The 22,451-nt window shown below is 41.8% G+C and overlaps 4 protein-coding genes across 4 annotated transcripts; 1 reads left to right on the top strand and 3 right to left on the bottom strand.

Moving 5' to 3' along the window:
* Positions 1-61: 61 nt before the first annotated feature.
* LOC122014531 lies at positions 62-2,817 on the bottom strand. Its single transcript, XM_042570775.1, has 9 exons — positions 2,596-2,817; positions 2,156-2,501; positions 1,953-2,039; positions 1,607-1,861; positions 1,363-1,527; positions 1,224-1,277; positions 983-1,129; positions 457-908; positions 62-379 (listed from the first exon to the last, which is right to left on the bottom strand). The coding sequence occupies exons 2-8, from the start codon at positions 2,306-2,308 to the stop codon at positions 531-533; spliced, it is 1,239 nt and encodes a 412-aa protein (XP_042426709.1). The 5' UTR covers positions 2,309-2,501; positions 2,596-2,817; the 3' UTR covers positions 62-379; positions 457-530.
* Positions 2,818-4,074: 1,257 nt separating this feature from the next.
* LOC122014524 (O-fucosyltransferase 5-like) lies at positions 4,075-7,794 on the bottom strand. The gene is made up of 3 exons (XM_042570763.1): positions 6,339-7,794; positions 4,540-4,789; positions 4,075-4,430 (listed from the first exon to the last, which is right to left on the bottom strand). The coding sequence occupies exons 1-3, from the start codon at positions 7,694-7,696 to the stop codon at positions 4,254-4,256; spliced, it is 1,785 nt and encodes a 594-aa protein (XP_042426697.1). The 5' UTR covers positions 7,697-7,794; the 3' UTR covers positions 4,075-4,253.
* A 49-nt stretch (positions 7,795-7,843) lies between these two features.
* On the top strand, positions 7,844-10,392 carry LOC122014513 (primary amine oxidase-like). The gene is made up of 4 exons (XM_042570752.1): positions 7,844-9,126; positions 9,201-9,314; positions 9,376-9,908; positions 10,025-10,392. The coding sequence occupies exons 1-4, from the start codon at positions 7,981-7,983 to the stop codon at positions 10,224-10,226; spliced, it is 1,995 nt and encodes a 664-aa protein (XP_042426686.1). The 5' UTR covers positions 7,844-7,980; the 3' UTR covers positions 10,227-10,392.
* Positions 10,393-10,406: 14 nt separating this feature from the next.
* LOC122014538 lies at positions 10,407-13,147 on the bottom strand. Its single transcript, XM_042570786.1, has 3 exons — positions 12,395-13,147; positions 10,811-10,882; positions 10,407-10,712 (listed from the first exon to the last, which is right to left on the bottom strand). Exons 1-3 carry the CDS (start codon positions 13,079-13,081, stop codon positions 10,710-10,712), a joined length of 762 nt encoding a protein of 253 aa, XP_042426720.1. The 5' UTR covers positions 13,082-13,147; the 3' UTR covers positions 10,407-10,709.
* Between the last annotated feature and the right edge of the window lie 9,304 nt (positions 13,148-22,451).

The following is a 22,451-nucleotide window of genomic DNA, read 5'->3' as shown; positions in this document are numbered from 1 at the left end:
CAAATCGATTTCAATATTGAAAAAAATGAAATATCCTAATTGATGGAAAGACGTGTCAAGATACAAGAAAAGTTTAACATTAATCTCAAACACTCCTTGTGGCATTACATTACCAGACTTGAGGAACTTTTAAGCTTCATTCCAATAGACAAACAGTAGCAACTCACGCATGAATACTAAAGCACACTGAAGCCAGGTCACAAATTCTTCGTCAGCAATAAGTTACAGGCTGCTGTGTTTTACATCCTAATGATAAAGACATTGATTGATGTCCCCCCCAAAAAACATTTCCACTTTCTTCATTTCAATCAATCGCCATGGCAACCAAAAGAGAGGCAAGAGTGGCCACTCTTATTGTTTTTCTTCACCACGCATGGCCCTGCAACATGTGCAGGAATCCAAATCATGAATGCAAGAGATTATTGATGATGAATTAAAACAAGTGATCAGACTGACCTAGGATAAGTTAAAGGAAGAAGATTCTTGATGATGAATTATACATGGGATGAGGAATTTGCCGAGTTGAATTCCTATGAACAATTGGAGTTTCTGCCAGGACCTCCGTAGTAGAAGTAGTGCCCCCATTGTCCACCATTACCGGTCTGCACATCGTAGCAGCTTGGTTGCTCGGTGAAGGTGGCGATATCGGTTGGATCCCTCAAGGTGTTGGATTCATCAACTATTTGGATGTTCCTAAAGTAGCTGGACTTGCGAAAGCCTTCTCCGGGGAAGTGGCCACTGCCCATGGCAGTGGAAGTGTGGGCACCGCCTGGTTCAGAGTCCACAACTTCCCCACCCCACTCGATCATGGAGGCGCCGTCTGCCAGGTAGGAGAAGAGGAAGGAAGGCCAGTAACCTAGCACATGGTCATTCCCAAATTGCATCCACCAATGACCTTCTGTTGGATCCTGTTCCAGCAATCAAATCAACTCAAACTATACCAGTAGAACAATGCTTAGTCAATGAGGTTTACATTTTTTACCTTCCAAACAAGTATACTGATATCATATTGGGAGCCTTCATATCTCGAAATAGGGTAGATAGTTGCACCCATTGCAATCTCACTGTTGGTTTGAATGAATCCAGAACATAGCAAATTGTAGCAACCTGTTGCTTGATAAGAATCACTCTGCAAAGTTTGAAATACAAATGTCAGAAGAACTGGGTTCCCTGATACAGAAACAAACTCGGAGGATGAACATTGAAGGTTTGCGGCAACTTACAGTCCAGTAAGTGAAGAGTCTTGTGTTGTCATCGCCATAAAGATCAGGGCTCACCTGACCAATTGTCCACACAAACAGAAAAATCAATGCCTGAAGGCAAATTGCTCGATCAAATTACAGCAGAATTAAGGAAGAATACCTGCCAGCCAGCTTCGATGCTATTGAGATCCTCCCCAAATGAGCCTCCCAGAAGCCAAATCTGAGACAGGCTGAACTCGTTGCCCTGCGCAATCCTTGGCTCCCACACATTAATGGTGGCCTTCGCTCCATAATAAGTATCCCCCTCAACATAAGCAATTGCATGCTAACAAGAAGACTCCTCGAACACATTGCAGATCAGAGAAAGCAAAAAAATTTGCATTTTTAGTTGGTTATACTTATACCTGGTGGCCATTCTCGTTGAGGAGGTCAAGTTCAGCAGAGAGTGGATTAGGGGTGCTCCTGTGCTGTTTCCTGCCATAATTCTCCACGGAATTGGCTCTCAGCAGATCATCCTTCTTTGTTCTTCTGATGGGGATGGTATTCTCAGGGCACCTGCCGTTTTTGTGCCAGAGCTGAGATTGGACTGGCAATTTCTTCTTGGAGACAAGCTCGCTCTCATAAAAAAGATGGCTTTCTGGGTGAAATGATGGCCTCATCTGTTGAGATTCTCAGAGTGTCAGTGGAATGGAGAATGGAGCATGATTTGGGCGGAGGAGAAGAAAGAAGAAGAAGAAGAAATCAGCAAACCTGGATGGTGTGGTTCTTGAGCAAGGGATGATCAAAGGCCGGTTGTTTCGAGATGTGTACACAGTCTATGATGTCTCCATCTGGGCTCTGCAGACACAGGAACCAGTTCTCGAAAAATTAGGGTCATGATTCTTTGGCACTCAAATGGCCGAAATTTGGGCAGCAGCAGAAGAAAATACGACGAAATCAAAGGAGTGAGTGACCTTGATGCTCTTGACGGCCTGCTTGTTGAGTTTCTTGAGATGCCGCTGCACCTCTGCCCTCCGCGCCGTCGCCGCTTCCGTGCACGACCAGAACATCATCGCCACCGCCAGCAGCCACGCCGCCCGGCGACTCGCGCTGAAGTGAGCCGACATTCCTCCTTTTCCGCCTCGACCCCTGCTCTCGCTTCTCTATGTAACGTTGCTTCCTTAAAAATTTTTAACTCCTTTTAGTGAACCCTTTTCCCCTCACTCTCTCTAATTCTCCACACTCCACCCACCCTCCGTTCTTTAGCGCTAACGTGGGCCGCCAACACACTTCATCCGCCGTCGTTTATGCCATTGCTATCTGTAACGCAAAAGCAAATTCTTCTCTCCGATTAATTATCTCTCGCACTAGCGGTAGTGTGCGGGAGATAGTGGACAAGAAACGAATGTCTTACTTTACAATTCGATCTTTGTCTTTTCTTCTCCTTTCTCTTCTCCCGTTTGCTCTGCTCTCGTCTCCGGTTCTTGCTCGCGAAATTTGACACCTTTTACCGCCGCATCACGGGAACGAACAGTCACTCCGTGGGTGGAGGTGGACCGAAACCGAAGTGGAGGGCGGAACGAACGCTTGCGCCGTGTGCTGGCGGACGGCGACGGGAGTTCTGAGCGCGAAAGAGACGTGGCGCCAATCGGGATGGAGATGCGCAGGCACGCGTCAGCTCCTGCATGGGGTCGAAACTGACACGCGCACGAACAGTGATGTCAAAATTTGTTTTTCTTTTTTTTTCTTTTTAAATAATTGAAAAAGGGGAATCGTTAACTTTTTAATCTTCTTTTTTTTTTTCTGTGTCTGATGATTGCAAGAAATACAATTGAAAAAGGACTATCCATCACTCTTATAAAATTATGAGCATAATCAATTGACGGCTCTGTACTACCAATAAAAGCCAGCTCAATGAAATACAGTTTAAAGATAAGTGGGGGGCTCATAACATTTAATTAAACAAGATTCTCGATGAACACTACAATATCAAACAATTGGGGCTTTCTCTAGACAGGTCACCAACAAGTCTCCATGGCACATATGCCATGGCTACATGCAAAGAGTTGCTCAATTTATTCTCTTCTATCCACCAATTTAAGTTGCCGTTTATCTTTCACGTCATAATGGCCAATGGCAAAGGCCATCTTCACTAAATAATTATCATAACAAAGTTCAAAAGGGAATTAAGAGCAGTACAATTAGATTCAGATGTCATTCCGTTTTTTAGCAACAATTTACTATGTTCATCTAGACATCCGCAGAGTCACCGCCTTCAATAAAAGGTAGATTCGTTACCTTAACGGTCTCTCTAATGTCGATCTCATAAATATGGAGAAAGGTTCATGCAGGTACATAAGTCATAGACACATGGTGAGATAAATCCTAAGTCGTCAGCTCCTGAGAATCGACCCCTAACTATTACGTCAAAGATGTTATGCGCCCACCGTCTGCGCTACGCCATGGGGGTCACAGCCACCACCTTCAAATGACTGAAGGGTGTCAAATTTTTTTTATAAACTAATGACATTTTTTTTTATTAGTGGTTTGGTAAGTGATAAATAAAATAAATTCAAAGAGTTATTTCAAGGAAAAATTTAACCTTGTCATTTTGACACCTTTTATATTTTAATTCATTTGTAAATGCGAGGCTTAAAGAATATAAATATAAATATTATTATATTATTTATTAACTACTAAGAACATTTTTGAAAATTTAATTGACAACAATACAAAAAATCATATGATATAAATTCTACTTCTAAATATAATATCCGCATATTCATCGTATATAGGGAGGTGTCTCATTCTTCTACTAAATTCCCGGTCTAAACAATAAATCTTCCTAAAAAGATTTTTTTTTTCCCTTGATTACCCTCTTTAAAACTTCACAAGACTGAAAACTTTGTTTCTCCAATATAATCATACAACCAAATTCCAATGAACAAATTGAGATCATTACTAACGCTCTTGTACAAATGGATCTATACATCAATTTACAGAGGCAACCAGTGAACACAGAGCAATACAGGCGATGGTGTTCTTCTTCAACAAGCAGCTGGTGGTCTTTCTTCACTCGTTTTCAGCAATGTAGTTTGGAAGCTCACCTTGGCAGAGGTACTCATCGCACTTGGAATCAGATTCCCAACCCCTGCGGAGTCTGATAATATCTTCGGTGAATGTTGATCCTGATGCACCTATGAATACAGATGACATGGCACAAATTGTCTTGTCCAGCATGGCCTCCACCTGCAGAAACAACTCACAATAAATCTCATGGAATGAGCATAAAGAAATGTGTCTTTAACTTTCACTCCAGGTTTCGCGTTTGAAAAATTCCGAGTGAAAAAATGTTAACCTGACTATCTCCCCCGAGTCGACTTCGGTATAACAGAGCATCCCATTTTTCAGCACTGTTATGACTTGGCCTCTTGAAGAGTGGAATTTGCTTGTCACCTAATACAACCAAGGACTGGAGAAGATTTGTTTCAATTTCAGTTGCATCGGTAGATAGATAAATAACTGGAGCATTGGCTTTCTCAGCAACGCGCAATATGCACTCTGCTGCTTGAGGAATGGGGAAAAAGCAACTTTCCTTCTTCTCATTGCTGCAGAGAGATGTCAAAGATCTCAATGTCTTCTCTTCAGTTAACAATAATCATAAAATAATAATAATAATTTTAAAAAATTGTAATCAATGTTCGGACTAGATTTGCATGGCACACCACAAAATTTTCAGTTTGGCAAAAGTGAAAAGGAAGAAATTTGTACAACTAGAAAAATACTTGAATTGACCAATGGAAGAGCATGCTTTTTAGGGCTCAAACATAGTCAAGTATATATTTCAACTATTATTACATCAATAGCTAACTACGATGCTGTCAAAATATAGATAAACGTTATGTACAGCTTAAGTCTTGCTTGAGCAACAAAGCTACATCAGTTTGATCTGTTTAATTTCTCCTTACTATTGTTTTGGTGCCCTAACATTCCAAAGTTTTAATCCAGTTTACAAATTATCTGATCCTTTGGCTAGACAGATGCTACTATGTATAACAAGTTGTGACTGTGCATCTGTAGCCTAGATAGCTCAGAAATAAGAGATCAGCGAATAAAGTAAATCACATTCATATCTAAGTCAAGCAAAATTAGTTGCCAGTGAGTCATCATGATAAGGAAGCCCTGATGGATAACATACTCATTTAGTATCACATTGCTAAGAGAGGAGACAAAGCATTGCTACAATGGATTAACGAGCTCAAGCACATAATTAGTGAGTCATTTCGGTGAAATTAGCAAGGAAATGAGTAATTGTTAGCGTTGGAGGGATCTAACAGGATCAAATCAAGAATTGCCTCCAAAGCTATTTGCAACTTCCAAAGAATTATTTACCCTCTAGGACCATCATTGAAGTTAGCCAACCAATTATCCAAAATTTGCAAATAATGCAATTTTGAGATCCTCTCTCCACTATGGGATTGTAGGTATGACATTTCTACAATGCTGGAAAGTAGTTGCCTTCTTAAAGTAGATAATCAAAATGCTACATGATCATCTCTCGTTAAACTAGAAGTCTACAGCAAGAAAAAGAGGAACATAATGGAAGAAAAATAAATCATTAAACTGAAAATATACTTGTATCATGACAATCAAGAGAGAAAAGTGTAAAAGACCCCTATATATATATATATATATATATCAAATTCTAACTTAATAATCCATATTGAACTAATATTTTTAAACACCCATTTAACTATAACCTCTACCACTTCCTATCACATGGAGGATAGGTATTGTTCAATGCCAGGCTTGTTTAAAAAATTCAGACAAAAATATTAATCCATGGGAGACCAAAACTATGTATGTATTCATACCATATATAACTATTCACTCTAACAAAGAAAAAGAATAACAATAAGCATTGCGAATAGGTTAGTTGGCTAATCTACATTGCCATCAACCATCATAATGACTTCAAATGACCAACTGCTCTTAGGCGTCATTTCAGTTACTAGTACAACAACTCCACCGCATAGGGAAGAGCAATATCATAACGCATTGCATATTCAAGAGCAGTAGTACTTCGTATGAGAAAAGATGATAGCATATAAACATTCAATTAAAGACAGCAGAAAAAGTAGAATAGTTATAGCCTACCAAAATTTCAAGAATCCATGTCGCCGAAAGTGGAGGGCAATGAAGTTGCTCCCTAAGAAAGTCTGCACAAACCGCTGTGCTGTGAGATAAATGAGCCGACTTGGTTGAATCACTGTCTTGCATTTGTGTGCAAGTGGTCCACCTGGCTGCATCACCCATTCTTCCTCAACATCAGCATAGAACATATCTCCAATGGCAATCACCTCGTCATTTGATGAGAATTTGTGAATTATGTCACCAACAACCCTCTTTTTCTGTGTCTTCAACTTGGCATCCTCAGGCCAAGCAGCCTCAGCCTTAGCAAGAGAAAGCCCCATGTTCTTCAACCTTTTAGTATGATCCTCGTCCAGAAAGCAAGGTGGTGAAGCAATGTAGCAGATAAACCTATCTATCTTCATCTTATTCTTCTTCATTTCAGCAAACTCGTCGAAAGAGATCACAACCTTCCTTCCCAAGCACTCATTAATGTGGTTGATATCCAAGACGCGGTCATACTGGTAATCGACCTTCGCGCTCGGAAGCACCAGCACTCGGTCGAGAAGCGCTGCAAAGAACATGTGCTTCTCTAAGCAGATCAAGTGGTTAGACATCTGGCCCGACAAACAGATGGCGAACAAAAACCTGTCTTTCTTCGGCTTCCACTCTATCGTTCTTCTATCCGCAGATTTATCCACCTTCCTACACAGACCGACACCAGGACCAGCCAAATCCGTGCCCACATTCTCATCGGAGGCCTCGGCGGAGAGATTTCCAAACCGGTGAGAAGATAGAAGAGAGCTCTGGATCTCCTTGTTCAGCTTGATCTGCTTGATGAGCGCAGATCTGAACTCATCGAGAGTGGGAGAGGAAATTGGAGCCTTTGGCTGATCCGCCTTAACGGGGGATGTGGAATTGGGCGCCGATGTTGAATTCGGAGGCAAAAAAGGAGGCGGAGAAGGAGCGGCACCGGCAGAGAGTGTGAGGTTCCAAAGCCTAAAGAGCTCAGTTTGCTGGTTCTTGAGAAGGTAGAGGGCGCGGAGCTCGCTCTCCCGCATGAGATCGCCGCCAGATGATGAGGAGGAGGCGACCGGTACGAAAGAGATGCCTTGGAAGAGGCGACCAAGGCCAAGGGAGAAGAAAAGGAGAACGAGAATGAGGGGTAGGGAGAAGGCGAGGAGGTAGGGCCTGCTGGACCACAACCGGAAGCCGACTCGGGGAGGCACGGCGGGGGCGATCTCAAAACTGGAGGAGGGGGGAGATCGGCGGAGAGGGAGGGGCTTGGCGTCGTTCTGTGGGACGAGGTTCCGGCGTTCCTCCTCGTCCTCGTCGGAGCAGTGGGACGGGGAAGAGGAGGTGGCCGGCGATTCCGTCCGCGCCATAGGAACGCAATACCGGATCAAAGGAGGAGGGCGGTGTTGAAGAGGAAGGCGGGCAAGAGAAAGCGATTCCACAACTGACGCCGGAGAAGGGTGGAGTAATTTATGTAAAGAAATGACTAAAGTTTCGAAATTATAAAAATACCCCTCAAACTTTTAAATTATTTTACCGATCTGTCTGAGCAGTAGGTCGATCGTTGCTTGAGTCATGACGCTTGTCTTTAAGAAGCCCATTCAATTCTCCATTAATAAACTCTCACCGTCTACCAACCCAATCCCTTCACCCAATGGCTCCCACTCCACTGCTCCTCCTCCTCCTCCTCGCTCTCACCCTCGTCTCCGCCGCCGTTCACCCGCTAGATCCCCTCACCGCCGCTGAAATCACCTCCGCCATCAACGTCATCCGCGCTTCCCCTCTGAACTCCTCCGCTTCCCTCGCCTTCCACTACGTCGGCCTCGACGAGCCCCCCAAGCCAGCCGTCCTCGCGTGGCCCCGCTCCGCCCCGCCGCGTCGCGCCTTCGTCATCGCCCGCGCCGGCCGCGCCACCCACGAGCTCCGCGTCGACCTCGGCAACGGCGCCGGCCGCGTCCTCTCCGACACGGTCCGCCACGGCAGCAGCTTCCCCACCTTCACCCCCGATGAACAGGACGCGGCCTCCGTCCTGCCGTTCCAGTACCCGCCGTTCGCCGCGTCGGTGGCGCGGCGGGGGATTCCTCTGTCCGATGTTCTCTGCACGACCTTCTCGGCGGGATGGTTCGGACGCGCGGAGAGGTGGGCGGGGCGGAGGGTGATCGTGGTCCAGTGCTTCGTGGCGGCGGGGACGGCGAACTTCTACGCGCGGCCGGTGGAGGGGGTGACGGCGGTGGTTGACCTGGACGCGATGGAGATCGTGGAGTACGAGGACAGGGTCGATCCGCCGGTGCCGAAGGCGGAGGGGACCGATTACCGGGCGGCGGCACAGAGACCGCCGTTTGGGCCGGAGAACAAACCGGTCACAGTGGTGCAGTCGGAGGGAAGGGGGTTCGAAGTCGACGGCCACATGATAAGGTGGGCGAACTGGGAGTTTCACTTGAGCTTCGACCCCCGCGCCGGCTCCGTCATTTCTTTGGCGTCCATCAAAGATTCCGAGGAGGGTACATTCCGGCTCGTCCTCTACCGTGGCCACGTCTCCGAGCTCTTCGTGCCGTACATGGACCCGTCGGCGGAGTGGTACTTCAAGACCTTCTTCGACGCCGGCGAGTTCGGCTTCGGCCTCTCCACGGCTCCGCTCGAGCCCTTCACCGACTGCCCTGCCAACGCCGAGTTCCTTGACGTGGACGTCTCCAGCGGAGACGGGTCGCCGGTGAGGATCCCAAATGCGATTTGCCTGTTCGAGCGCTACGCGGGCGACGTCGCGTGGAGGCACACAGAGTTTGGGTTTCCCGGGGAAATGGTAATTGATTGATGATAAAGTTGGTTAGTGAAAATAATCGAATGAGGATTAATTCATGTTTCAAGTCGATGTAGATAACAGAGGTGAGGCCGGAGGTGAGCTTGGTGGTGCGGTGGGCGGCGGTGGTCGGCAACTACGACTACGTGATTGACTGGGAATTCAAAACCAGCGGCTCCATCAAAATTGGGGTAAAACAAATGCACTCTTCCATCCTAATTCCAACTTTAATTCGATGCAATTAATTAACAGGTGGCGCTGAGCGGAATCCTTGAAGTCAAAGGCACATACTACGCCCACGCCGACGAACTCTCCGGCGACGCACACGGCTCGCTCGTCGCCAGAAACACCCTTGGAGTCTACCACGACCACTTCTTCACCTTCCGGCTCGACCTCGACGTCGACGGTGCCAACAACTCGTTCGTGAAGTCCCGCATGAAGCCTGTGAGGGCGGCCGGCGGGCCGAGAAGGAGCTACTGGACGGTGGAGAAGGAGACGGCGAGGACGGAGTCCGTTGGCCAGGTGGAGCTCGGCTCGACGACGGAGCTGATGGTGGTGAACCCGAACAAGAAGACGAGGATTGGGAATGAAGTTGGGTACAGGATTATTAGCCTCGGCGGCGCGGCGACGTCGCTGCTGGACGACGACGACTACCCGCAGCGGCGGGCGAGGTACACAAAGAAGCAAGTGTGGGTGACGCCGTACGACGAGGCGGAGAAGTGGGCGGCGGGTCTCTATGCGGACGAGAGCAGAGGAGATGATAACTTGGCGGCGTGGAGTCAGAGGTATATATTACTGATTCTTCAAAAAAATTAAAAAAAAAAAAAGTGAAAATCACTCTATTAAAATTCATGAACTAAAAATTTCAATTTCGTTTTAAAAATAAATATGAATAATGCAGAAATCGGGAGATTGAGAACAGAGATATAGTGCTGTGGTACACGGTTGGCATTCATCACCTGCCATGCCAAGAAGACTTTCCGGTGATGCCTCTGTTGACCGGCGGCTTCGAGCTGCGGCCCACCAACTTCTTCGAGAGCAATCCGTTGATCCGGAGGAGGCCCAATAAGCCGGCGACTCGGCTCCATTGCTCCTTGCATTAATCGAGGAAGATAGATGGCTTTGAGATTCGTGATCATCTTGATTGTTTTGCTGTAGACTGAGAAAGGGAAAGAACGATACCACGATAGCAGAGAGGAACGTTAGAAGGGCCTTACATTTTTCAGTAATGCCATTAAAATACTTTTTAATGCTCGACTTTCAAGAAATTACAAGATTAGAAATTATAATGAAAACCACGGCAAAAACTTAGAAATCACTCTAAATTCAGCATTACACAAGCTCCTAATACAATAATCATTTCAGATTATAACCAATTCTGACAGCCACATGCAATTGTGTATTTACAATCATTACATAGGAGATTTAGACTAAGTTCGATATTGTAGACTTGCTTTACTTCAAATATTATATCTGTCAGGCAAGATACCTTCAAATGGACAGTGAAACTGAAACTGAATTCATCCACCCAGAAGTTGAATTAACAGTATCGCCCATCCGACAATACAAACTTTCAGTTATCACAATCACTGGACAATGGGAATGAAAAAGTTGCATCAGAACTCAGATGTCTAAGGCAGGTTAGTCCGCGATTCTTGAAAGAAAAAATTACTATAATGATATATACCTGGAGGTAGCAATCTTGATGAATGACTTTCCGGGTGTTTGGATTAATCATCACTGCGCATGAAACTTTTCCCTGAGAAAATGTAGACAGCAAGAAGGGATTATTATTCAGAAGAATCAATATAGAATGAGACCAATATAAGCAATGAGCAGACATTTTATAGAAGAGTGGCTCCAGGCCACTCGACGTTATTTCGCATTCAATATATATCAGAATGAAATATATATCTGAAAGGACTTGAGGGACGATTCAGACAGATGGACCAGCTATCAACATTAGCAACGACTTATTGTTTGATAATTTATTTTCTAGTTCCAAGCAAAACCTAGTAAAGCCATCAGCCAAGACAACTATTAGTAGGTAAAATTGTCTGAACACCTACAGGAAACAATTGTGGCAATAATAAGTGAGTCGCAAGTGGTAACACTAACAACAGTCTATGACTGAAAATTGTGTAATACTACACATGTGAAATATTAAAACCGTACTATTGTCTATCACCAATAATGAATATTTTCAGAAGGAAAAAAAAAATCCATAGACATATGACATTATGTATCACATTCAAATCCATAAACATTAAAGAACAAGTTGTCCTTTTCTTCAAGATGGAAAAAAATAAGATTCATCAAACAACTGATAGTAATTTGGAAATCTTATCAGACTATCAATCTAAACTTTTTTACCTTCCAAGTAAAAATACAGGCATGCTTCCATTACTTAAAAGTTATTCTCTTACATGTTGAGTTTCAGATTCCTTCAATCAATAAGTCCATATAACAGTGGTATAAAGAAAAATAGATTATGGAGGGAAACTATTTGCCAATTGAAAGGATGCTTTAGAGTTTCAGAACCTCATGTCCATGAGATGAATGAAACCAAGCATATGTACACTTTAAAAATTTGAATATAAAACAACTAAGATGTATGAAGTTGAGAAGTGTATAGTTGTCACAAGACAGTAGATAGTAGTCTTCCTGTCCATGATATGTATAATGAAAGAATTTGCATAGTTAATAATAAAAGCAGTGACATTGACCAAATGAAGGCTGCATTTGATTCAATTTATGTAACAATGAAACGTAGATAACTAGTCACTGATCAGTCTCAACAGAGAATCATATAATTGTTATTTGTTGGGCAAACTACCTTACCACAATGGATAAAAGTGAGTCCTTAATGAAACCTTTCAAGAATTCTTCCTTAATATAACTTTAGGGGTTAAAAGTCAGAACAATTGCTCATGCTGAATTGCAAGTAAGTAAAGGCACAAGGAATCACAAACATTTATTATATTGAACTTACCTTAAGTAGATATGCAAAGACTTTTCGGACAAATAAACAGTAACATTTTGCCTTTCCTGTTTTTTATTTCTCGACTTTCTATATTTAACTTGACAATGCTCTTCTTGATTGCCTTACTAACAAATAAATTTACGCTTTCAAATCAAAAAGGAACTAGATCTGACAAGGTCATATTAGCACCATAATTCACTACAAGATGGAACCGGGAAGAAAAAACACAACCAATTCGAGGTGCAATAGAGATGAGAAAAACAAGATCATGCCTTTACAGAAATTTACCTCGACGGGAACATCGAAAAAGAAGAGCCGCATCCTGCCCTCAACCTCCGTTACGGTATCCAAAGGCAACGATCCCCTAGCAATATCCTGGATCAAATAGATGGCATCACTCAACACCCGGATCCCGTCGAGCTTGAGCTTGGCATGAACGTAGGTAACCCCCCGAGCCCTAATATGGCCACCGCCGAACGTGACGAAGCCGAGCTGCCTCCCCCGGTACCCTAGGGAGACCACGATGGAGCGGTAATTGAGGGCGAAGAAGGCTGGGTTACGGATCCTGAGCTCGACCCCCATGGAGATGTATATAGAGGCCTCGGGTATGACGTTGACACGGATGTCATCTAGATCAAGACGGGCTATGGTGAGATCGGGATCGGAGGGCCAGAGGAAGAAGGCAGCGGATAGGAGGAGGGCGAGGAAGAAGGCAAAAGAGAGGAGAGTAGAAGAGGAAAGGAGAGAACCAACAGGACGAAAGTATGCGCAGCATCGGGGGCGCCGGCGGCGGCGGGGATAGACAGGGAGCAGGACGTACGCCGGGGGTTCCGGCAAGTAAGGGTCCTGGAAAACGGCGACGGAAGAGGTAGCAGCCGGGACGCCGTAGCAGGTCTGCGGCGACAGCGGTGGAGGTGGAGTTGGCTGGGGGAGGAGCGGCGCCGCCTGGTCGCCTGCTTTCACAGTCACCGTCATGTGTGACCGATGCTTCTCTCCGCCTCTTCGTTCCGATTTCTCCAGATTTCCACTAATTATTTATCTAGAGATGCAAAAGTTTGCCAAAATTTTATTTCACCTCGCAGATATTCAAATATATCAATCTACTCCCTAAACTTTCCTAACGCATTTCATTTCGCCATCCTTTTCATTGTTTTATATTGACGTAAATGTCCTTTATGATTGTTGGAGTTGGTATATGTATAAATAGTTATTCTATTACGTTTTAGGAAGTCGCTAGAATAAAATATGATCTATAATTTATCAATTTATATTATATTTTATTGTGAAATTGACATAGATGGATAATAATGCAAAATGCACACCTTATTTCATTATCAATAAAGACATCTAATATTAAAAAAAATATTTTAAAGAAGCCTCATCTTAATAAGGTCAAGTAACATTAACCCTAAACAATTTTAATTAGTATTTAAATTAATATTAAAATAGTTTTAATAGTTATTAAAGTAATTTTAAGTCGTATTAAAATAATTTTAATAATATCGAACCAGATTTGTGTGAAATTCATAGGGCCCTTGCTTTTAAGATTCACTGACGTACAAGAAACCGGGTGAATGGATGGGTTAGTCGTTTTCCTGGCCAATAGGGCATTCGTTGACGTACTAGAAACCGGGTGAATTGATGGATGATTAACGGGGAGTTACTTTCTTATCGAAATATTGGACGGGACGTTTTCCAGACCAATCGGGTTCGATTACTTCGCTGCGAATAAAATCCAATTGGGCCCCTCACTGTGGATTCGGTTCGTGTGGAGATTAAACAACGAGAACGGTTCAAATAAAAGCTTGGTTATTTTGAACGATCCTTGATTAATTTTCGCCTCTTTTTCATGAAAATACTTAAGAAGCCATTTTGAAGATTACAGACCTGGTCAATATAAACTCCACATGGAAGGCTCTTGACTTAATTCAGGATCATTTGGCCTATTAAAAAAAAAATATAGATCCGTTATCTTAACGACCTCCTAGTGCCGATCATTTGACCTATCAAGACTCGACATTACTTAGATTAAACTCACTCGGCTGAGTTCAGGGTCTTATTCAAACACATCTTCGACCTTCATGCTCGACGCACAAACACATCATCGAACGTTTCGCGACGGAATCAATTTTTTGTAATAAGAAAGAACAAAATCAAAATTAATAAGAGACCACGATGCTGTTGGCTTCCTTGGCCAGCTTCAGCATTCTCAAATTCTCTTCTGTGATGAAATAGCTATTGTCCACCATCTCAACTCCCTGCATTTGCAGTTCAATATCGACAAACTCTGAATCAGAAAGCAAACGAAGATAGCTCAAAATTCAAAGGGAAAAATATTTTGGCGCGACTTTTATTTCTTTAAAAGCTTGGAAGTAGATTTGTTGGTATATATTAAAGCATTCGATAATTTTTCTCCTTTTTTCTGTTTATATAGTATTTTAATCATCAAAATGCAATAATATCGCAAGCTTGGAATTTAATCCAATTTTAGAATTAAAACTTATATAATTCGAATAAAAATTTAGGCAATTTTTATATATGATCATTTGTTCATTTTAGAAGCACAATGGTTTTACATTTTTCTTTAAAAAAACTAAAATATAATAACAAAGCAACTTTACTAAATCTATTGCATCTTCATTTTTTTCACATACTATTTAAATTATAAAAATAATTAAAATGACAATGTGGCAGTAAATCGTTTTTAGCCTTTTTTAACTATTTAAAATACGAATAAACTTTAATGGCCTAAAGTTTTTTAAATGCACAAACTAATTGTGATTCTATTTTTTTTAAATGCATAATAAAAAGAAAAAGAACTACGGACTAAGGTGGGCAATTGGTTAACGACCGGATTGATTATACCGTTTAAATCGAAACAGAAGAAATCAATTTTTCAGAACTTATTAAACTAATTAATGGACATAGTTAAATTTTATTTAATCAAATTAAGATTTTTAAAACCAAGACCAACTTATTAAAATAGTCAATATTTTAAGAAAAAAATCAAAATTTTAAATTAATCAAAATTTTAATTTTAATAAGTTAGATCAGTTAATTCAATTTATCCGTCTTTTTGCCACCCTATATAGGATAACATGTTTTGTCAATTTTCGATGGACACATATTCTCAGAAAAAAAAAATTCTTCGACCTATAGTCATTTGGCGGTTTTGTGATTTTATTGCCTCTAATATACATGAAACACAAAAGTAAAATTGTAAACACTAACAATGATCTCCCGAGAATAAATTGAAAAAGACGCCGGCGAAGATGCTGTCACTGTCGCTGAGAAGATCACTGTTTGGAACCTCCTCAGATTCTCTACAAACAAAATCCTGACGGTATGTTCTCTTTACCCACCGTTGCCTTCACTGTGTACTCTGATCACCCTCTTCCTCCATTTTTTCGATTGCTCTTGGGCGCTTCAATATATAAGAAGAAAGCATCGGTTTGTAACCGATGCTTTGATGGCACATAATGGAGAAAGATGAAGGTGAAAAGACACTCTTTCATCTTTCTAACGTTGAAACTGATGCAATGTCCAACATCTCTCGCTCATCTAAGTCAATCCATAAAGATTATCTAGTCACATAAATTATGTCAATCACATAGACTACAAGATGATCATGTCACAAGATCAAAGCCAAACATTAATTGGTCACAAAGACCAAATAAGTCACATACACTATTTGACGATCAAGTCACGAAGACCAGAGCAAAATTAATTAGTCACAAAGACCAAATAAAAATATTCATTCCATACATTAGGGAAAATGGTTTGTGCGACAGCAAGCACATCGAGCATTCATTGTTAAGAAGATTGTTACACCTTATATAGCTGCTCTATAGAACAAATGAGAGACATCAAAACTTATCTTTACCCCAGATTAAATTATTTACATCAATATGAGTATCTCTAATATCTCATAATGACTATTTTGTTAAGAACATGTTCAACATCTCTAATCAATACAATTATTTACAATAACATTTTATGTACTGAACTTAAAATATAACTGGTACCAGTGAATAAATGTCATAGATGTAAATCAATCTTAATTTCCATTTTTAGCTAAAATCTATTCATTCTAATCAGCCACTTTCTTAGTTTGCTCCATAGATCGAATCACTCATAGCCAATAGGAAACATGTTAAAGTAGCAGACACTAATCAGAACTTCAAATAGACAGCTAAATAGTCACTTAGGGTAAAATTGACACTAACTTATAATCTCAAGGGTCTCATATAGTAGAGAAACAGTGATCCATTCTCCTACTACCCTTCTTGTCATCATAACACATGTGGTATGAATCACATGCTACGATGTCATTCACTTTACTAAAAAGAATGCATGTTTTTCTCAAAATTTAACATCGTATAGATTTTGATCTAGACATACCTAATGTCTATTCCTAAATTTAACATATGAATTCTAATTTAACCTTAAGCAGATTTAGTAAATGGTGGGTTCTTTTACTCTGATCATTACATAAATGTTCTTATCTTGACACAATTATCAAGGCGACCTTAATTTATGGGTATGTCTCTATTCACAGCTACATAAGTTGTCTCATAAGCAACGGTCTTACCTCTATTTATACTTAACAAATAGAGATACTTGTCCATATGAGTGAACCAATCTCAATCTGCTAACATACTTTTCGAGACTTTTATTCGAATGTAACAAAGACATATACACTGAATAGATCATGATATTTTTCATTTATCAAAATATTTTTATAATAAGTTACATTATTCAAAATCTCAAACACTTCACATGTCTTTGAAATGACTCATATGACATGTAGGGATATATTCAAGAATTATCCTTTTCTTGTCAACAATGTCCCTTACAAAATTATATTTAATTTCTATATGTTTGTCTTTGCTGTGATATTTGGGATCCTTGGAAAAAGCTATAGCAGCTTGACTATCACAGTACACTATAACAGGTCTCCCACTGTCCTCAGCAATCTTCAGATGTTTTAGGAACCTTCTTAGCCAGATAGCCTCTTGCACAGCCGTTGCACAAGCCACAGACTCAGCTTTCATTATCGACAAGGCTACACAAGACTGCTTCTTGCCGTTCCATGAGATGATGTCACCATTCAGCAAGAAGGTATAGCCAGATGTGGATTTTCTGTCATTAAGGTCCCTTCCCTAATCTACATCTGTGTAGCCACTCAGGCTCATATCTGATCATTGGAAACAGAGGTAATAATCTGTTATCCTTTTGAGATATCTGAATATCCTTTTTACCGCTTTCCAGTGTCTCGATCCTAGGTTTGACTAGAAATAACTAACTAAGCCAACAAGATACTTATATCATGACGAGTACACAACATAGTATACATTAAACTACCAATAGTACTAGCATATATATTTTTTTTCATTTCGGCTATTTCCTCAGGAGTCTTGGGATAAATCCTTTTGCTCAAAATAGTACCTCTCGCTATAGGTGTATGTTCAATGTTACAATCAAATGTATCAAAGTGTTGTAGCATCTTAGTGATATAAGCTTCTTGAGACAAACATAAAATCCTTTTTAATCAATCTTAAGTGATCTTTACTCCTAAGATATACTCTGCATCTTCCATATCTATTATGTTAAATTGTGATGAAAGTCAGGATTTGACTTCTATCACACACTTTATTTCACTTCCAGCTATTAGCATATCATCAACATATAATGATAAAATGATAAACTTTTCCTTTTTTCCTTTCTTAGGTAAACACAATGATCTTTATTGATTATTTTGAAACAATAAGATAAAATAACTTTATTAAATCTTATGTTTCATTGTCTTGACGCTTGCTTTAGCCCATATATAGACTTCTTAAGTCTACATACTCTATTTTCTTGGCCTTCAGCAATGTAACCTTCTGGCTGTGTCATATATATTTCTTCATCAAGATTATCATTAAAGAAAGTTGTTTTTACATCCATCTGATGTAATTTCATGTCAAATTGTGTTACTATAGCTAGGATGACACGTATTGCTACAAACTTCACGTCTGAGAAGAAAGTCTCTTCAAAATCAATACCCTCCAATTGGGTATATCCTTTTGCAACTAATTGAGCATTGTATCGATTAATCGATTCATTTGCTTTCCTCTTTATTTTGAGAATCCATTTATTTCCAATAGTCCTTCGGCCCTGAGGAAGATCGACTAAATCTCAAACTTGATTCTTTCTCATTGACTTCATCTCCTCATCTATTGTAATTTTCCATTTTTCTTTTACTGGGCTTCTCAAGGTTTCCTCAACTATTCAAGGTTCTTCATCGTCAACTGGGAGAATCATCAATGTCTCATTCTCAATATCAAACCTTCTCCGAGAAATAATATAACGACTACTTCTTCGTCAGTTAGACTGTTAAGAAACTGACTCATTTAGTGGTAAATTAGTCCCACTATGTTGACTAGATTCTGGTATCTCCTGATTTGTTGATAAAGGAACATTATCCTCCTCCTCTATCTCATATAGAGAAATTGTCTTATCAACTTCACCTCATGTTGGGAATTCAGTTTTAAAAAAAGTAGCATCTTATGATTTTATTTCAGAGATTGTTATATCTTGTCACTCACTAATGAAGACATTATTGGATCGTGATGTTTCGATAGAGAGGGGGGGTGAATATCGAATACGAAAAATTCTTTTGAAAAGAGTAAATGTAGCGGAAAAAGTAAGCAATGCTAACACAAACCAATTTTACTTGGTTCGGAGCCTGTGTCGACTCCTACTCCAAGGTCCGCACTCGTTGAGTGCTTTCGGTGAGCAATCACTAGCAGTTCGAAAACTATTACAAACTAAGTACAGAAAATACTAATGAAATAAAAGCAATACCAACAAAGGAATAAATTGAAAAGGAAAACGTGCGTTGTCGAAGCTTCGTTAGCGTCCCAGGAGCGAAGAGCAGCAGAGCAGGCAGTAGAAGATCTTCTTGTCAGTTGTTTTTTAAGCTCCCCTCTGACCCTCCTTTTATAGGATGCTCAGGGCGCCAGGATCCCTTCTGGGTGCCCTGGTGTGACGTAGCCCACCCAACCAACGAGCTCCACGTGTCGACGCATGCCAGGGATAAAAATTGTCTCCCGGGCGCCCGGATCCCTTCCGGGCGTCTGGACCACTTTTTCTCCAGAAACTCCTTTATCTGCAAAAAAGAGTTAGTCCTGTTGGTGCAACATCCCTCAGGTCAAGGTTGACCTGGGTGACCAAGCTGAGTCTTGGTTTGAGTTTAGATGTTTGACAATAAGAAATTGATTGAAGAAGAGTCAAGTAGGTCAAGGTTGACCGGATACTTGACAGGGAAGTCCTGGTGAGTGAAGCCAGGCAGAAGGAAAACCCTAGTAAGTGAAGCTAGGTGAAAGTCCTGGTGAGTGAAACCAGGTGAAAACCCTAGTGAGTGAAGCTAGGTGAAAGTCCTGGTGAGTGAAGCCAGGCAGAAGGAAAACCCTAGTGAGTGAAGCTAGGTGAAAGTCCTGGTGAGTGAAGCCAGGTGAAAGCCCTAGTGAGTGAAGCTAGGCAGATGGAAAACCCTAGTGAGTGAAGCTAGGTGAAAGTCCTGGTGAGTGAAGCCAGGAAAATCCAGATGGATCAAGGATGATCGGACATCTGGTGTTGGGAAGTCCAAGTAGGTCAAAGGATTGACTGGATACTTGGCACGAGGAAATACAGATAGGTCAAAGGGATTGACCAGACATCTGATGGAAGTCCAAGTAGGTCAAGGGAGTGACCAGATACTTGGCATGAATAGAAAAGTCTAAGTGGGTCAAAGGGATTGACCAGACACTTGGTGGGAAGTCCTAGCAGGTCAAAGGAGTGACCAGATGCTAGGCATGATGTACCAACAGGTCAAGGTTGACCGGATGTTGGTTTGAGAGGCTTGGAACTTGGTTTTGGGCAAAAACCAAGTGTTGGATCGATCAGTGGATCGATCCAGGAGCTGGATCGATCAGTGGATCGATCCAGGCTTCTCCTAAGCGAACAGAGAGCCTCTGGATCGATCCGTGGATCGATCCAGATGTTCCAATCGATCAGTGGATCGATTGGGACGCGGCTGCTTCGCGCGATAAGCGCTGGATCGATCCGTGGATCGATCCAGGCGCTTTTCCAGAGCACAGAGGCGCTCTGGATCGATCCGTGGATCGATTCAAAGCCTCCCCGATCGATTGGGAACATTCGAATCGATCGGGATCCGACCGTTGGCGTCGATAAAGGCCGTAGGCGTTCATTTCCTTCGGCATCTCTTCTCCGATTCACTCCAGATTTCTCGCCAGCTCCTCCACAGCACTCACAAATCTCAGATCGCCAGTTCTTGAAGGATCTTGGAAGTTTTCCAAGTCAAGAGGCGGATCAAAGCCAAGAAGAGAAGCTAGGGTTAGGGTTTATACTCATTGTAAGCTTGTAAGCTTGTATTTCTTGTATCCTTTCCCTCTCTTCTTGTATTGAGTCTTGTAGGGCTTCTCCGCCCTTGGTAGTTACCATAAAGGAGAGTTTTATTTAGTGGAGGGTGTGTGTGTTGGTGTGGATCCTTGGATTAGTCACCTCTTGTGAGGTGGATACCAAGTAAACCAACCGTGTTAGCGTTGTGTGATTGTTTCTGTATTTTCCGCTGCGTATCTTTGAAGAAACAAGCAACGCCAAGCACCGAGCGAACGCGACGAGCTATTCACCCCCCTCCCTCTAGCTACTTTTGGTCCTAACAAGTGGTATCAGAGCGAGGCCGCTCTTCACCGGAATCATCGCCGGAAGGGTCAAGCATAACAAGAAAAGCTAGAGGGTGAAGAAGTTGAAGCAAAAATTGCCAAAGTCAAAGATATCAAAAAGCTCAACTTCAAGATGCAATTCCAAGATGGACTTGGATTTGACACAAGGGTGGCTCCACCATACACTTCCACGAGTTTTGATTCTTGGAAATCAAGAATTGAAAATTTTCTTATGATGGAGATAGAGCAATGATTTGCTCTAATGGAAGGCTTCGAGGCTCCAAGAAATTCAAAGGGCAAAGTTCTCAAGAGGAGCAAGTGGAGCCAAGAGCAAGTCCAAAGGTGCGAGGCAAATGATAAAGTGACCAAGCTTTTGGTAAATTTATTGCCAAGCACCATCCTTTGCAAAATTGGAGAATTTGAAGATGCAAAGGAATTATGGAGCAAATTGGCCAAGCTTCATGAAGAGATCCCCTCCACTGTACAAGAGCAAGAAGTATCCAGAGAGGGTGACTCTTTGGAGCAAGACCAAGAGGAGGGCTCCGAGGTTGAGAGATGCTCAACCTCCGAAGAAGAAGAAATCCAAGAAGCTTCATCCTCAAGGGAATGCAACGAAGGGAACAAGGAGGGAGCATACTCCTTGTTTCATATTCAAGATGATGAAGCCTCCACCTCTAGGATTGAGGGGGAGCAATCCTTGGTGACGTCGGATCAAGAAGAAGGAGAAGCTTCTACATCCGGGTCAAGAGATGAAGAGATTGAAGAAGCTTCTACCTCCACGAGTCAAGAAAAATCAAATGGAGGAGAATCAAGATCGGATCAAGAGGAAGCTTCTACCTCCGGATCCAAAGGAAAAGATGCCACTCCTACAAGCAAAGGTATAAATATTTCAATTAAAAATAAAAATCATATTATATGCTTTGAGTGTAGGGAACATGGGCACTACAAGAGCAAGTGCTCTAAATTGGCCAAGAAGAAGGGCCAAGTGGCACAAAAGGGCAATGCGAAGCCCAAGGAGATCATCCCCAACACAAAGAAGAGCAAGGAGCATATTATATGCTTCTCTTGCAATCAAAAGGGGCATTACCGAAGTCAATGCCCCAAGGGGAAGAAGGTGGTCAAGGCTCAAGGAAGCTCTAGTCAAGGGGGAGCCTCTAAGGTAAAGAAGAAGGTAACATTGATTGAGCCTACCCCTTTACATTATGGTAAAAAGCATGATAGTTCTAACTTATATCATTTTAATGCTATTTACCATGAAAATAGAAAGCATGATAGCGTTAAAGAAAAACATATAGCTTTTCATGCTAAAACTACTACACCTAAGGCTAGGAATGTAAGTAAAAGTCTAGGCAAGAACTCTAAGGATTGTATCTATAAGCCTAGGCACAAAAATGCTCATGAACTTAATGGAAAACCAAAAACTAAGGACTTAGTGATGGAAAATCAAGTCTTGAGGTCAAGACTTGATAAAATGGAAAAGACCCTAAAAAGGATGGAAAATATCCTATTAGGGCAAAATGAGCATAACCTAGGTTTAGGGGTACAAAAGCCATCCAATGACCATAGAGGTTTGGGATACAAACCAAAGGCTAAGAAGGATGTGCCCTCTTACCATAGAGTTCCATATAGTTATGGAA

Source organism: Zingiber officinale, chromosome 1A (assembly GCF_018446385.1).
Source record: "Zingiber officinale cultivar Zhangliang chromosome 1A, Zo_v1.1, whole genome shotgun sequence".
Classification (NCBI taxonomy): Eukaryota; Viridiplantae; Streptophyta; class Magnoliopsida; order Zingiberales; family Zingiberaceae; genus Zingiber; species Zingiber officinale.
The sequence above is the reverse complement of the archived record's forward strand: the minus strand, read 5'-3'. Positions and strand labels throughout refer to the sequence as shown.